Source organism: Colias philodice, chromosome 16 (genome assembly GCF_061535455.1).
Source record: "Colias philodice isolate Cphi_HAF_F1 chromosome 16, ilColPhil1 Martin Lab GWU primary, whole genome shotgun sequence".
In the NCBI taxonomy this organism is placed as follows: domain Eukaryota; kingdom Metazoa; phylum Arthropoda; class Insecta; order Lepidoptera; family Pieridae; genus Colias; species Colias philodice.
Window position 1 is genome coordinate 2,434,934 of NC_143101.1, and position 16,479 is coordinate 2,451,412.

The window sequence follows — 16,479 nt, forward strand, 5'->3', positions numbered from 1 at the left end:
CGCTAGTAATAATTGATAATGACGTACCTACATGACATATTTTGACAATTCGACAGATGAAAGAAGACATCTGTTTTGTATCTTTTTTTGGTAAATTTTTATCTGGATACTTATCCTTTTGGGTATGATATTATTGAACACATGCGATTTCAAAAATTACACCAGAAATGAGACAAAAATGAAAAATATGCTGAAACAAGTAGCGGTCTTCGAACATGTACAATAACTTGCAATCTGAGTTCTGACACAGTTTGATCACTTACCAACTACTAGTGGTCTTCCTAGAGGTTTGTTCCAAACTTTGTACAAGTTAGGTCGTTGTGAATTATTTAAAGAAATTTTATTTGTTCTATCTGCTGTGGCCAGAAATTTCTAAATTATAATACGATCTCGAGCAGTGTGCCGCCCAGCCACATACATGGCACTGAGACATTTCGCGCCAAATTTAACTACAGAACATGTTTATGAACTTTTCCAAATAACATATATTATAAGATCTCATCACAGAACTAGTGGATCTCATAACATGGCTAATCCAATCCCACAGGCTAATCCGATTAATCTGTAACTTAGATTTTAGAAAATATTTAAAATATTTGTAAGAAATCCTTATCATTCAAGTTTCCGCAGTGGTCAGAAAAATTATGTTTTTTATCCAAAACAAAAAAATATATAAATTATCCTGAATCCCACGATATTGATCATATGTGTATTTGTGTGTGTATTATAATGGGATGACGATGATGATAAAATGAGTGTTTTAACAAAACCACATGTCATTTATTATGCATTCGCATAATAATATGCAAACTGTGTATGCAAATAATCAAACCAAAAAGTGTAGGACGATAGACGATAAAAAATGTTTATTGCACACATAAATTTTAAATTTGCATATAATATTATGTACCTACATTGTACATACCAAAACGCGAGATATTTTGTTTCCCTTTTTTTGCGTAGTCTCCCATATATTTTTGCGCACACGATTTCGAATATTATATTACTTTTTGATTGCAAAGTTATATAATCTAAGGTTGCTAATAGTATCAAAATAAGTTGAAGAAATAATATAAAGTTCGCATAAATACTAAGACTTTAGACCATTAAACCAACGTTCAAAGCATAAATACTATACATATTTCAATACGATAGATGAGTGTAAATATATAATATGCAATTAAATAATAAAAAACCCGAAACTCACACACTCATTTAAAAACCCAAGGTCAGCGGGTGAATTTATATAAATATACAAAACGAAATATTTGTTAAAGATAAGGATGAATGTAATCTTATTGACACAATTATCAACAAACAAACAGACAAGCAACCATTAGCAGCATCTATATTCCGTAAAACCTCGTATCCGAGATCGTTTTAGTTCAGTAAAAAAAGTTACCGTCGTTTGATAAAAAAAAAATAAAGATGTCGCCGCACAGTTAGGCGCCATGCATCTTTCCATATAAAAATAGTAAATACACATTATCATCCTAAACTAACGATAAACATAAGTGTATTTGTAAGTTTTCGTTTTAAAATGGCTCAAAGTTAAAAAATGTTTTTGTTCAGTTTGTATTTTGTCAACAATTGGATGTCTATATGACAATGTAGTAGTGGTGATGGAATCCTTTGAAGACTCAAATTGCCCTTCAATGAGTGATAGTTTTTCTCTATATGAACGTTATATGAGAAGTTTTAATGTTAGAGAACATTTTGACGATAGGCATAGTGAGCAATCTGCATCTTCGAGCAGTCGTGATTATGACAGTTCTAACAGTGGAGGGAACATTGACCTTTCTGTTGCAGTCCCAGCGAATTTAGATAAACATGGGGTGCAATTAATTGAACCAGTCAGTGATTCGCTTCATCAAATATATGACAATGTTGAAAAAGATATAAATAGTGATTCTTTGATAGAAAAATCGTCTAGTGTTTACTTGATAACATCATCTGTGGGGTCGTCGTCAGAACAATGCTTGACTGACAAGTCTGACCTCGGCGAGGTTCGGGTTTTTTCAGAAGAATCCAAATCCGGGGGTGAGAAACCTGTTTTCATAACATCTATGATGGAAAACAGCAATAACGCCGTGGACAGCGTGCCCATGTTTCGGGACGTTGTTCATGAAAATGTGTTCAAACTTCCAATTAGCGAGCTTTCGTTCAATGGCACGCTAAAGCATGTTCAGAAATTGAAGCCCATCGTGGATCCGTTGACAGCATTGAGCACAGCTAATGTTTTAAATAATGACGAAAATTCGGAATCGAGAGTCGATAGCGAAATTCAGACGAGCGAAAAAAGTATACAGGCATTTAATGTAGATGAAAGGAGTACCAGTGGTTCGAGGAATGGCAGGACGGAGAGTAGTGGGGACTCTCAATACCAGGATAAACTTGACAAGGACTCAACTGAGACAATGGATAGTTCAAAGTGGAATTTGGAGCAGAGCTACTCCTCATTAGAAGCCTCATTTGACAGTGGTGTTCGTTCACCAGACATGTTCTCGGACGGTGATGAAACTGATAATGATCCAGAACCTGAACCATTTTGGACGTTTTTGAAAGACGTTGAGATATATGAAAAGAAAAAAGTTAGGAGGATTCAGGTTTGTAGTACTGCTTTATTTGTGCATGCTCTCTTTTATTTATAAATCTATAAATAACATAAAAATGCATTATTATTAAGGTTAAGATATAGGTTATGTTTTGTGTGTTATCAATAAAAGCTAACCTAATTAACAAAGTGAACAACACTTATAAAACTAGGTTAGTTTTTGGCATCATTAACAATATTATCTAACTTCTCCTATCATTATCTATGTTGAAATGTATTGAATATGTAAACATTACCTGAGGAATGCACATGAAATATCTCAATTGTGTAAATAATTTAAATTATTACAATAATTACAGTTAATGATCACACTTCAATAAAATATTAAAAATATTAATGGATGCGCACTATTTCATTTTGGTGAAACTTATATTATACTATACTAGCAAACCGCGCGAACTCCGTTTCGCCACCAGAGACACCTTTTCTTTGCTATAAACCTCATGGAGCCCGAGACCTTTCCAGCGAATACAAAACCGTGGAAATTGGTTCGTGCATTCTGGAGTTATAGCGTCAGGAAGGAAAACCCGACTTATTTTTATATAGTAGATTAAGAAAGTGTAGCCTTCTGGACTAAATGTATGACTACAAGACTTAAACATATCCACTTTTTTAAGATTTTAAGATGCTTCTTTCCTTTATACTTAATCTCATATTACGATAAGTATGCACATGAGAAAGCTGTTCAAGTTAAATGTAGACAGCTGTTTCTGTTAGACAGAACAAGAATACAAATAAACATTGAGCTGTTAAAAAAAAAACAAATTCTTTGTAGACAACAATGTACAAGTTTTGTAACAACATTAAAATATTAACATTATTTTGATACATAAATTGGATAACATTTAATTATGATTATGTGATATTTTCCTATCTACACTAATGTGATAAAGAGGAAAACTTTGTTTGTTTGATTGTAATGAACAGGCTCATAAACTACTGGACCGATTTTAAAAATTCTTTCACTATTCGAAAGGTACATTATCCACAAGTAATATAGGTTATATATCATCGTGCTAAGGCCAACAGGAGCTGAGTAATGCGGGTGAAACCACGCGGCACAGCTAGTTTGTCATAAATTCATTGATAAGTTTATTTATTCTTTTATAGGAAACACTTCAAGGTATATTACCCCCACCCTCAGTGACCACACTAAAGACTGACGTAACTCAAATGCTCAAGAAATACTATGCCTTCCTCCCGACATTCAACGAAGAACAGACAATAAATATAGAGGAAAACTCTATGACACCCACGAAAAAGGTTTCATTCATCCAAATACCAGAGATATGCCATTCTATCCAAGAAACTGCGGAAAATGTATCAAAATCGACTGTGGAACTTGAGAAAATAAGTTGTTCTAGCAGAAATACTTCTAAGTGTGAAGATGGTAATTCAAGTATAAATGACAAAAGTATCGAATTGAAAATTAGTTCAGAAGCAGAAGCGAAGGAGAATGCATGGCCGGATTTATTGAAGTGTAGATATTATGATGTGTAGTGAGTATCATATTTTTAATCTATATCTAAATTAATATTATAAAGTCGAAGAGATTGTTTGAATGCGCTAATCTCAGGAACTACTGGTCTGATTTGAAAAATTCTTTCGGTGTTAGATAGCCTATTTATCGAGGAAAGCTATAGGCTATATAATATCATCACACTAAGACCAACAGGAGCGAAGCCACGCGGATGAAACCGCGGGCGCAACTAGTCTGATATATGAGTCAAGAAATCTGTGGTTTTTTAGGCCCCCAAAACTTATTTTCAATGCTTTTTTTAAACAATTTGCTATTTCTTATCTAAATGCTGAATAAAAAGATTAAATACTTAGTCAATCATATCAAAAAAACTTATTGTTAAACTTTTTATTCGATCCATAGTCTAGGGTTGTTGAGGATTCCTCTTCCGCTTCCTCATAATGCGGAAGTTCCGCAATATTTTGGATTCCTCTACCGTTACCGCATCCTCAAAAATAAAAATAAAAAATTCCTCTTCCGCTATCGCTTCCTCAAAATTTTGAGGAAATTTATGAGGATGCTGATCCGATCGGGCGGCGAACTTACAAAGCCTATTTAATTTAAACTATGTATTTGAGTTACGAGTCGGACTCTACTAACGAACAAGAGTAGAGTCTTACCGCCATATTTATATCTGCGCCTAACACTTATCTCTAAACATAATAATGTAACATTTTCTCTCATACTCGAAACATATTTTACCAAATAATGTTTGTTTTCATTTTAAATTAAAAAACAAACAAGTTGTTTAAGGCTGCAGTTTAGCAAAATTGCGTTTTCAACAAGTTATTTGACAATTTTTTCCCGGCTAATGAAATGATAAACTGAATTTTTTTTTCTTGTTTATCAATTAGTGTTATATACGCAATGCGCGTGAATTTTTTCACATTTATAAAGTTACTTTATGTTACCTTAATCAGGCCTTCAAGATAAGTCTCTTTCCCCCAAAGACATTTCGAGCTAAGTTTGTGCACTCACTACGTTGCAACCGATTACAATTTACACAATCTGATCAGCACATTATTATCCTTATATAGTCGTTATTAAAAACTGCTGAATACAATTGCCGAAAAACTTATGATTTTCTTAATTAGAACGTTATAAATTCATTAAATTTCCCATTTTTTGCCTTACAAAATCTATTGATAAATACTGCTAAAAGTTATTTTTTCCATTAATTTATTCGAGTTGGTTGAAGACCAATGAGTATTAATCCTTTAAAAAATTTTTTTTTGAATTTTGATAATTCTTTAAATATTAAAAAAAATATTTAAAATAATTAGGAAAAATCCTAGCGAATTTCTTTAGTCGCGCTCCTTGGGCCGGAGCGTTCTGACGTGTGCTCTACGCTCGATTTTCCTTCATACTGAAGTGAAAGTTGCTCTACTTCATTAAATTTAATATTTTTGTTAATTGATTATTTTTATCTTAGTTTTGTGCAAATATTCGTATTTTTAAACATTTGATTTCGATATGGAAAATAAACGAAAAAAATACGCGTGTAACTACTAGAAAAAAAATTATCTTCGAACATAAAGTTAATGAAACCAAATAGATTGCAAAGGTGATTGGCAACAATTTCTTTATTTTACGGGGTGTCAGTAAAGGGATGTATATTTCTTTAAAACTAAAGTAAGCTCATAAATTTTCTTATAATATAATTTTTTTGAAGTTCCAAAAATGTTTATTTTTCGTTTGAGGAATACGAAATATAATATAAACTTGTATTGAGAACTTGAACTTCCCAAGTTCATCCGGGGAAATCCCCATACGGGGAAAATGATTTGTTTACTCCAAAATTGATCCGAGGTGTTTTAATTTTTTCTTCTAGTCATTTTCAACGTAGCGGCATTTTGTTTGATTATTAATTTTGTAACTTAAATACAGGATGTTGGTTTTATATTCTGATCTTACAGACGCGCTGACAAATTTAGTCCGCCATTTCTAGTTTAGTCTACCAACTCTAAGTACCAATATTAAAACGAATGGATTATCAACACATCATCAAAACTCAGATGTAATGGAAGATCACAATAACATAGAAAATTCAGTGGGTGTTGAGAACTAAACAAACAGAAGTAACAAAGTCGCGAAGAATAAAAAAAGAGGACGAAAACGATAATTCGTTGATGCTTTCCCTTTTCGACGTATTGTTAGGGTACATCACCAATCTGCAAAAAACAAAACTGATGATTCCCAATTGCTGATTAAAAATGAAAAACAAATAATCGACAACAGTGGTGAAAATTTGCTGATCACAATGAAACATCCTTCAGTGGTAGCAGATTTACTCATTTAAAATGTATCGGTGAACAGCGTAAAGGAGAGGAGGACAGGAAAACATTATGAATGTGGATGGTGGATTGTATACAGGGTGTAATCGATAAGTATGTGCAGGCGATTATGACGTTATTATTGCAGGTATCAAAAAACTTAAAACTGATATCGAAATTACTTTACCTAATGAGCAAAATGACAATAATAACTTTTTAAAAGTATAACGAGAAATATCTAAAAAATTTACTTTATACACTCCCATATCAAAAAGGGAAAATGGGACTATAGTCCGTTCGCGTTAAGAAAATAGTGAGTCATCAGTGCAACTACAGGATGAGGGTGTATTCACAGTGGAGAAAAAGTACAAACATTTTTTTTAAACATTAAATTATTATTAATGGAAAAAAAATGTCTTAAAATTACTTAAATCACTATTCAGTATCGCTAGATTCTTCAGTTACATTTATTATGAAAGAATTTTTACCGCATGCACTTGCTGTTTTTACAATTTAAAGTACTTATAAACATTGTAAATTATGCGTCTCTCTCCGCTATGGATTATTGATCCACTTTTATTCTTTCGAATTGGTGAAGTATTCATTTTCAAAATTTATTGTTGAACGAGTCACGCAAAATACACAACCGTTTCGTTCGAAGGTCAGATTTCAACTGGTCACTGTGAACTCGACTTTCTAATTTGGGGCGTGGCCAGGCCGGCGGACAACGATGACTCACTATTTTCTTAACGCGAACGGACTATAGTAGAAGTTAAATGTCTAATTCCGGCAAAAGACATGAATGCGGAAGAAAACTGAACAACTTTCACTAAGAAACTTAGGTCGAAAAAAATGTATAGAGTTATGCATTTTGTATGGAAAGCTTATTTTTTTTTATATTTCGTTCAAAATTTCTTTGTAAAAGTTGATCAGTTATATAAACATGAACTTGAAGATATCAATAGAAAGTATTCGCAAATTTTGTGTACTGATAAAAAAAAATCACCCGGTGTAATTTTCACGAAAATTGTTTCAAATTGTCATTTTTGGTACTTATTACGAATATTAAATTATGCATACGAATTATTTAATTTTTAAAAATTAAGTGGAGCATCTTTCCCTTAGTACATTTGTATTATTTACATATAGGATGACAGGATGCATTTGTTTGCACTACTAGACCAAGCCCTTAAGCTTACATAATAATATCTACCAGTTAGTTTTTTTTTTTGTGGAAATCGCCTAATGTCGCTTCTGGCACTGATATAGATTCGGTTTTTTCGAGTAATATGTATAAACAAAAGCTCATCTGAGTCCGGCTCGTGACTCAAATAGTATAGTACTAACAGGCTTTGTAAATTCGCGATCGGGCGAGCTAACCTCCCCTAACCTTAAACATCAATATGTAGAGACAGGAGAATGGCTTTTGTTTTAATTTTTAATTTTAAAAGTTTTTTTTTTTTTTTTTTTGATTATAATTTCCTATCATCCTCATCCTCATCCGCTTCCTCTTCCGCTTCCTCATCCGCATCCTCTTCCTCAAAAAAATATCCTCTTCCTCATCCGCATCCCCTAAATTTGTGTGTGAAAATTCCTCTTCCTCCTCCTCTTCCTCATAATCACTTCCTCAACAACCCAAATCCATACTATAATTTCTTTACCCTTCCAGTTACAATCTAACAAGTCACACAGAGAAATATGAGATGTTAATGCAGAGATATGCTGAACGGTTTGTTGGTGCGGAAACAGATACCAGTGTTAATATATATTCTGGGGGCTTGCAGTCCCCCAGTAGCGCTAGTAAACGAAAAGCTCTGAGAATTAAGTAAGTTCTTTTTACTCATCCTATTTTTATACTCTTGACAGCATAATTGAACTAAATTGTTCCTTGGTTGATGTTTCAATAAACCAACGAATGCCTAGTTACTGTATCGGTCAATTAGGGAAAGCTGGCATGTTCACAGTACTCACACTTATGCAATTTCACTTACAGTATGTTCAAAAATAAATGCGACTCTAGAGTCTAGTTTCATTTTAGACTTGAATTGTAAAATGGGTGCGTTGTAGATATGTATATGCAAATATAATTACTTATGAAAGCTCTCATAATTTACCTGTAAAATTATAATTTAAAAGTAAATCAATTGATGAAGTTAATTATTTATTCTAATAATAATCAATTGGATAAAAGTATTAATAATCATTCAATTATCAAATAATAATTAAATTCCTGACTTTGGTCGAGTAAAGATATCTAAGAAATATTATATTTGTAGTAAGTACGTAATACCTACCAATACGCGCTAACAAATATGTGTTACATGTTTATTGTATAATTTTCACACTATTGGTTTTAAACTCAAACTCAAACATTTATACAATTAGACTTCTTCTAGAAGCACTTTTGAATCGTCATAACAGTTTAACAGTTTTAACATTTACCACCAATTCAGAAAGCAGTATCTATAGAGAAGAAGAAGAATCTATTTAATCATAATCGTAATCTTCTACTTCACTGTAACTTTCATCGCTCGAAGAACTCGATGTTTCGTTGTCGGAATTTCTTAATGTTATTATAAATGAGTCAGTGTAATTATCTACTTTTGGTTCCAATTGAATATATTTTTAACCGACTTCAAAAAAAAGGAGGAGGTTATCAATTCGGCCGGTATGTTTTTTTTTTTTTTTTTTTTTTTTTATGTATGTACACCGATTACTCCGTGGTTTCTGAACCGATTTACGTGATTCTTTTTTTGTTCGATGCGGGATGGTGTCGAATTGGTCCCATAAAAATTTTATTCGGATAGGCCCAGTAGTTTTTATTTTATGAGCATTTTTGTCTGTATTTGTAAATGTTGCAAGTGCAAGTTTGAAGTCGGTTGTTTTTAACGCAGTTATTGACTTGTTCCTCGTGTTCTCGCGTCTTTCTCCAAACGTCACTAAACATATCCAGACTAATAGCATTTGCTTCCTTTCTAAATAATTCTTATACAGTTTTCAAGTTAAAGTTCACATTTTGTGATGCTACTTTCCCTTTAATAATGCCCCATAGTAACTCTATTGGGTTGAGATCTTTGAGGATTGCATCAAGTAGGTAAAAATTGTGTATAGTTTGGCTTATTTTTTTAATAATGTGATAACTCTGATTATTAATTAGTTATTTGATTTTTGAAAAAAAAAATGCCGATTTTAGTCAAAATTTATATTTTTCTAACAAGATCCTTATCATCCAAACTTCCACCTTGGTGAGAAAAATTGACATTTCTAATGAAAATGAACAAAAAATTAAATGATTTTATTAAATACTGTAAAATAGTCTATAATTCTTCCATTTACTGTATCACAAAATTCTTCATAGATTTTTAGATATTCGTACTACACCAATTACATCACCCTGTATTTATAAACAATTGCAAAATATGACACATACATAGGCCGGGAGATACTGACACAAAATTTCAGGTCATTTGTAACAGAATGGCGGTTCTACAGAGGTCTTATTACGCAATGACTAAAAGAAAAATGATGGTCAGAACTCAGAACGCTGGTACCGGAGGACTAGTCGCGTGGGCGTTAGTCGAACTCGTCGGATAAATAGCGAAAGTCAAACGATTTACAAATCGTTTGAGTTTTCCGCGGTATGGCGACCATTTGGAATCTTCCGAAAAGTATGGCATGGCAATTTTAGTAAATGGCTGCACGACGATGGTTACCTGTGCAAAAGTGAGCTCGGTACAAATGGTTGAATTGTTTTTTTTTTAAATCAACGCATTCACGTCGGTATGGCGGACTGTAAGTCACATCGTAACTGTATGGCATGACACTACCGCCTACATCTTTTTTAAGGGATATCGGTAAATTCTAAAATTTTTGTGTTACAAATCGTTGGACTTTCGCTATTTATCCGACGAGTTCGACTAACGCCCACGCGACTAGTCCACCGGTACCAGCGTCCTGAGTTCTGACCATCATTTTTCTTTTAGTCATTGCGTACTAAGACCCCTCTAGACCGCCATCCTGTTACAAATGGCCCGAAATTTTGTGTCAGTATCTCCCGGCCTAACATGTGCAATGTGTAAATGTGTTGACGTTCCAGCTCTTCTTAATATACCTATACTTTGCAATATTTTGTGGAAATAGATAAATAACTCACATTTTCTGGTTGCTCTTTTTAAAATTATTAATAGTATAATTGACGCGTGAGCATAGATCCGTGGGGTCCTTGGTTCATTAGAACCAGAAAGAATTATCTTTCTGTTATTCTATCTAATTTCATTAAATTAAAAATAGAAAAATTTTATTACTAAATATTTCGCTTTTTCACCTTTCTCCCTGTGGTTACCTGGCAGAGATCACTGCTTAGTGATAAGGCTAGTTGTACTACATCTTTCTAGTATCATATTTTCTTTTTATTGTTTCTTGTTATTTAATGATTGTATTACAATAAAGTGTAATAAATAAATCTTAATACTATTATAAAGGCGAAAGTTTGTAAGTATGGATGTATGGATGTTTGTTACTCTTTCACGTAAAAACTACTGAACCGATTACAATGAAATTTAGCACACATATAGAGGGTAACTTGGATTAACACATAGGATAGGTTTTATCCCGGAAATCCCACGGGAACGGAAACTATGCGGGTTTTCCTTTGAAAACGCGGGCGAAGCCGCGGGCGGAAATCTAGTAAATAAAATAAATCCCGGTGGAGGTGTATCAATCAGTTACACAGATGTATGCATAACGCATCTGTAGGGGACATGGGACTTCACTTGAATAATATAATTAATTTTCCAGAATGGCACAAGCCAAATCACCCGGGCGTCGTCTATCACATTTAGCGCGGAGACGACAAGCATTCTGTAGTGCAGCTACAATTGGAGAGAAGGCGCAGACTTCAACTAGCAAAATGGTCCTCATTGATAAGAAGTAAGTATCATAAATTTGTAGAAATGTAAATAATAATCTTGTATTTCTTAGAGAGTGAAAGAGAGAACAATAATAGTTTTTGATAAGTGTAGTTAAAAATGTAACTAAGTTATTTTTGATAATTTACAGATTTACAGAATTTCTTTACAGTTTAGTACATCTACACATAAAATGAACCTATCATTAATCCATCAGTCCCCGGAATCACAGACACAATAGAAAATCTATTGTGTCGTGGCCCGATCGGGGCGCTCGGTGGTCAATGGCTTGTCTATTTCACACGTTCACTCAAATTATAACATCTTTTATTGCACCTTAACCTCAATATAAGCACTGCATTAACTGAACAATTATATTAATACTTTAATATTATAATTATTTCTTCTATACCGTCTATGGCTTATAACACTCATTGACTAATTCATTTTTCAAGTTACTTCCCGCACAGAAAGCTGATCAATTCCGCCGAACGAAAGAGCCCTAGAACTAAACGCACGCCAGGCAAGAAAACACCGTCACGCAAGACGCCAGGCAAGAAAACACCAGCGAAAACACCGAAAACTGGCGGTTCTAGTAAGAAAAAAGCCATGCGAAGGCTGGTTTTGGACGATAACTTGTGCAAATCACAGCCAAATAGAGAAACTTTGAAGCGAGCGTTATTCATTAGTCCGGAGAATAGAAAGCCGATGCCTAGTGTATCTAGTATGTCAGTGCCGAATCAAGCTATGAAATCGAGACGGGCTTTATTTGGTTCGCCAGTACGATCAGCTGAAACTAAAAGTATGGATGGGACGCAGAGTGATCATTTCCTAAAAAGGAAAAGAGACCCCTTTGATGATGATGTTGAGGCTAATAGGAGTAAGATAGCAAAGAGTCTGTCGTTTGGAGGCGATTTCGGTAGTGCTAAAGCAGTAGCGTTTAACAGACGAGCATCGGAAATGCTATCGACCAGGAATAGTGCAGAGTTGAATGAAACTCATAAGAAGGTAATTTGAATTTTTTTATGTTATTTGAAGTTTTTATTATGCTTTGACTTTTCTTGTTTATTTACAAAATTAACTCAACGATTACGTAATATTCCCCATTTAATAGCCTAAGAGCGTAAACGCACTATGCGGGTAGCCGCATTGCGGGTAGCCGTCCGGCTGACCGCAAGCACAATTATGTACGGAATATTCATTTCTATGCGCACTGCGATGCGGCTACCGCAGACCGCACAGTGCGCATAGAAATGAATATTACGTACATAATTGTGCTTGCGGTCAGCCGGACGGCTACCCGCATAGTGCGTATACGCTCTAATAGTTAAGATTTGAATTTTTTATATATATTACGGTAGGATTAATTTAAAGCTTTTTCAATGCATAACTGCCTAAAAAAGCAATTTTAAGGCATTTTTCTTACATAGCATAGTAATAAAATAAAAAATTGTATGGTCTAAGGACCATACAATTTTTTATTTTATTGTCATAAGTTTAGTATGCTAAGGCATACTAAACTTATGCCAAGATTGATAATTGACTTCAACTTTATTTTGATTTATTTCTAAAAATTAATTTAATTATTGTACAGAAACTCCTCTGGGCAGTATCAGAAGCTCTACGCCTCCACGGGTGGCGAATGTCGTCCCCGGGCTTCAAAGAGAAAGCATCGTCATTAGCCAAGCTAACTAGAAGATTGCTGACATTACCGCCTCATGCTGCTAAATTGGCAGCTCCTAAACTTTCCACGTCAGATACGCTTTTCAAGTGAGTTTGTTGTTTACTAAAAAAAAGGTATTTTTTTATAATATTATTTCGGGAAGTCCATACACATTATTGTTGACTTAGGTTAATTTTGATTGAATTTACTTCTAGTGTGAAATTTTAGAAATAAATTTGATGATTTGATTATTTTCTGTTACCCAACCTTTGAATGTCTACAGTTTATAGGTTTGTTGTTAAGTTATGATAATAAACCAATTTTAATGTGTATCACTTAATTGAATATTAATAATATTAATGTGAATGTCTTCTTTCAGGTTGGCAAGGCAGTACGTATTCGCCATAATCCAAGGTCGAACGGTCGAAGAGTGTTTCCAAGACGAACAAATAAAACTAGCGAACGAAACGAACAAAATATCAGGCTACATATCAGCGACAGCTTACCAGCAGTTGAAATCTAAACCCCACACATTAACCGCCCAAATTAAAGAGAACTGTACGAATAAAAACATAGTACAAGAACCGAAAAGTGCTTCTAAGAACATACTACAAGATAAATTGGTTAATATAGACTCGAATTCAAGTACGAGCATGTTTGATAAAGTACAGTTTAGATCGAACTCAATGCCGTCGTTCGAGGAAGCGGCCAAAATGAGAGCAAGACGGCAAATTAGCTTTGACAATGTGGAGTTTCCTAAACGATGAGTGTATCTAGTGATTTTTGGTAACTATTTATTTTGTATGTGATTTGTGAATTGGTGCAGTGTATTTGTGTACTGTGGCGAAAAGATAAAATTTCGTAAGGTACTTAAATTTGTGATCGTTAACATTTTGTGTTTGTTAAATGTAAGGTTGTTGAAGCCAAACTTTCTGTAGCAAGCAAGATATTTATCCATCCATGTCATTGTGAAAAATATTTCAATATTTTAGACATCTTGAGTGTGAAGTTTTTGCCGTATCCATCAACCTGTAAGTTATTTTTAGTTATTTCTGAATAATTTTAAATAACATAATATTAATTCAGTTAATACTCGGGCTAATAATATCGGTCAGGCAAAGGTAGAATGAATTAACGGTTATTGATAAAGTTCTCCAAGTAAATCGTAATTTTCAAATGGCATTTAATCCGTCAGTCCTCGGATCACAGACACAATAGAAAATCTATTGTGTCTCGGCCCGATCGGGCCGCTCGGTGGTCAATGGTTTAACACAAACTTTCTTATTCTTAGTAAGGAAGAAAACTTATCAAAATAATTTTACTGTTTTACATTTTTACATAGACATACACAAATACACTATGGCAAGACAAAAAACCAGTTATAGTCTAATTTTGGAAAATCAAAATATTTGGTCGAAAGTTGTAGACAGTTTAATTTTTATTAGGAAATTGACTTGCAAAAAGGTATTTTAAAAACGACATGACATCTGAAAAGTTAAGTTTGTGCTTTTCAAGATAGCTATAAAATTGCATATAAAAAAATAATTAAATAATTAATCTATATGTTCATATTTAGCATGTTTATAAATATTAGTGATTAAGACCTATCACAAAAACTGCACTATCATTGCCTTTATTTCGATAGGTAATATTTTTTTTTAGTAAAGTATTGAATTTGAAAACATACAATATTGTTGTTATTTTTTGCTTGCAATTTTGTTTCGTAAAAACATGTGCTTTTTGTGTTCAGTTGTTTGAATATATTATATTTATGAGGCATTGCTGATGATTTTGTTATAAGAATTTACATAATTATATTTCAAAATAGCTTAAAATAAGCCTTCAATAACGAAATAAATAATTATAACCAAGTTAAATCTATACCTAATAACTGACAAAATTGTAGTGGTTGTTTTTAAATGTGTTCTAGTAGTTTAAAAGTACACACTTAGTATACGTACACGTAGTACATACTTGTATGTAGTCTTTATTTAGTTTTTATATTAATTCTTGTAGCAGAATTAGCAACAATGTCCGTTTAATGTTCTTCCTTATCTTTTGAGTTATCCAATTTATTTTTTATGTTCTGTCGCAGGCCGAATTTTCTTTTGTCACTATTAGGTTTAGTCAAATATGATCATATTATGATCAGTTTACATTCGCCTATTGTTTAAGATTTCATTATAAATGCTTAATATATTTTTAGTATAAATTTTATTGGAATTCTCACAATTTTTTTCTTTAGGAAGTAGTTTTTAGTTTGTTGATGACGATGGAAGCATGAAAATTCAAGTGAATTAAATATAACATTTTTACTGATATTTGATAATTACTCGTAGTATTACTTCTTGTTTGATTACTTGACTCGTTAGTTTCTAAGAAACATTTACCGAATTCGTACTAAAGGAGGTAAGTAAACTTTGTAAATAAATTATATTGTCATGTGTCACGTTATTATTATATAGCTTGACCTGAACCGCTGTACCGCGCCCTAGGTATGTGCGGTGAGGCGGGGACCGGGTAAGAAAGAGCACGAGTTAAAAGTTAGAAAGAAACGGAACGGTCGGTACTCTCCCCCGCCTCGCCGCGCATATAATACATATTTGCCTCTGCGTATTTTATCACACGTTTTTGTGAATATTTCTTGCATAGTAATGTAAAATCACTTGAGTTTCTTTAGATATCCGTCTTTTGTAAATAATTTTACGTGTGTAATGCTAATGACTAAGCACTGAGTTGTGAAAGAGAAGGGTATAGTATCAATGTGTTGCCGTCTCACTTTATAGGACTAAATTATTTTTTCCATATAGAAAATCTTAGGATTTTAAGATTAATTTTAGCCAGCCACATTTGTTTTTGTATTTAAATTCGGATTTCATTTATTTTTGAAAAGAGATGGCACATGTTGAGGTTTTTCTATCCCGCTCTACTTGCGTATTTATGAACGTTGTACTGAGACCGATCTCAGATGTATTGAAGTATGTAATAAATTATTTTGAAAGATTTCGTGTTTTATTACATACTCTTGTCATAACCCTAAGTTCCTTCTAATACTAAACAAGATAAAAATTAAAAAAATTGTTAATTATGTGTCGAACTTGAGCTGTATTACAAATCCCAACTATTTATAGATATATGTTGAGTTTTCAACACATTAATAAAAAATGCCTTTAAAGTACAGTACGATTCACGAAAGATGACCACAAATGGCGGCCGTCTGCGCACGTACACTCATGAAGAAAAGACTTAAGACAAAATAATATTTTAATGTTGGTTAAATAATTTATTTTTTATTTATTTAAAATTAAATCCACCCGCACCTCACCTCGCACCTCCAAAGGGACCTAAAATATGCCTTCTGCGCCGTGGTCATCTTTCGTGAATCTTACTGTACGTAATTGGTATTTGTTCAAATACAAATACCATTTCCATATATTTTTATCACTATAATATGTATTGTACTGCGTCTAATCTAATAAAGTAATCGATAGATAAGATATTCA

General features: G+C 33.2%; 1 protein-coding gene across 2 annotated transcripts; it reads left to right on the plus strand.

The window, feature by feature from the left end:
• Positions 1 to 1,429: 1,429 nt before the first annotated feature.
• mi (cyclin E-interacting protein minus) lies at positions 1,430 to 14,158 on the plus strand. 2 transcript variants are annotated; one of them, XM_089705172.1, is made up of 7 exons: positions 1,430 to 2,606; positions 3,725 to 4,113; positions 8,076 to 8,231; positions 11,204 to 11,335; positions 11,769 to 12,321; positions 12,908 to 13,083; positions 13,356 to 14,158. In XM_089705172.1, exons 1-7 carry the CDS (start codon positions 1,623 to 1,625, stop codon positions 13,741 to 13,743), a joined length of 2,778 nt encoding a protein of 925 aa, XP_089561298.1. In that variant the 5' UTR covers positions 1,430 to 1,622; the 3' UTR covers positions 13,744 to 14,158. The 2 variants fall into 2 exon arrangements, with proteins under 2 accessions (XP_089561298.1, XP_089561299.1); XM_089705173.1 differs by having other exon boundaries at positions 11,784 to 12,321.
• Positions 14,159 to 16,479: the final 2,321 nt, after the last annotated feature.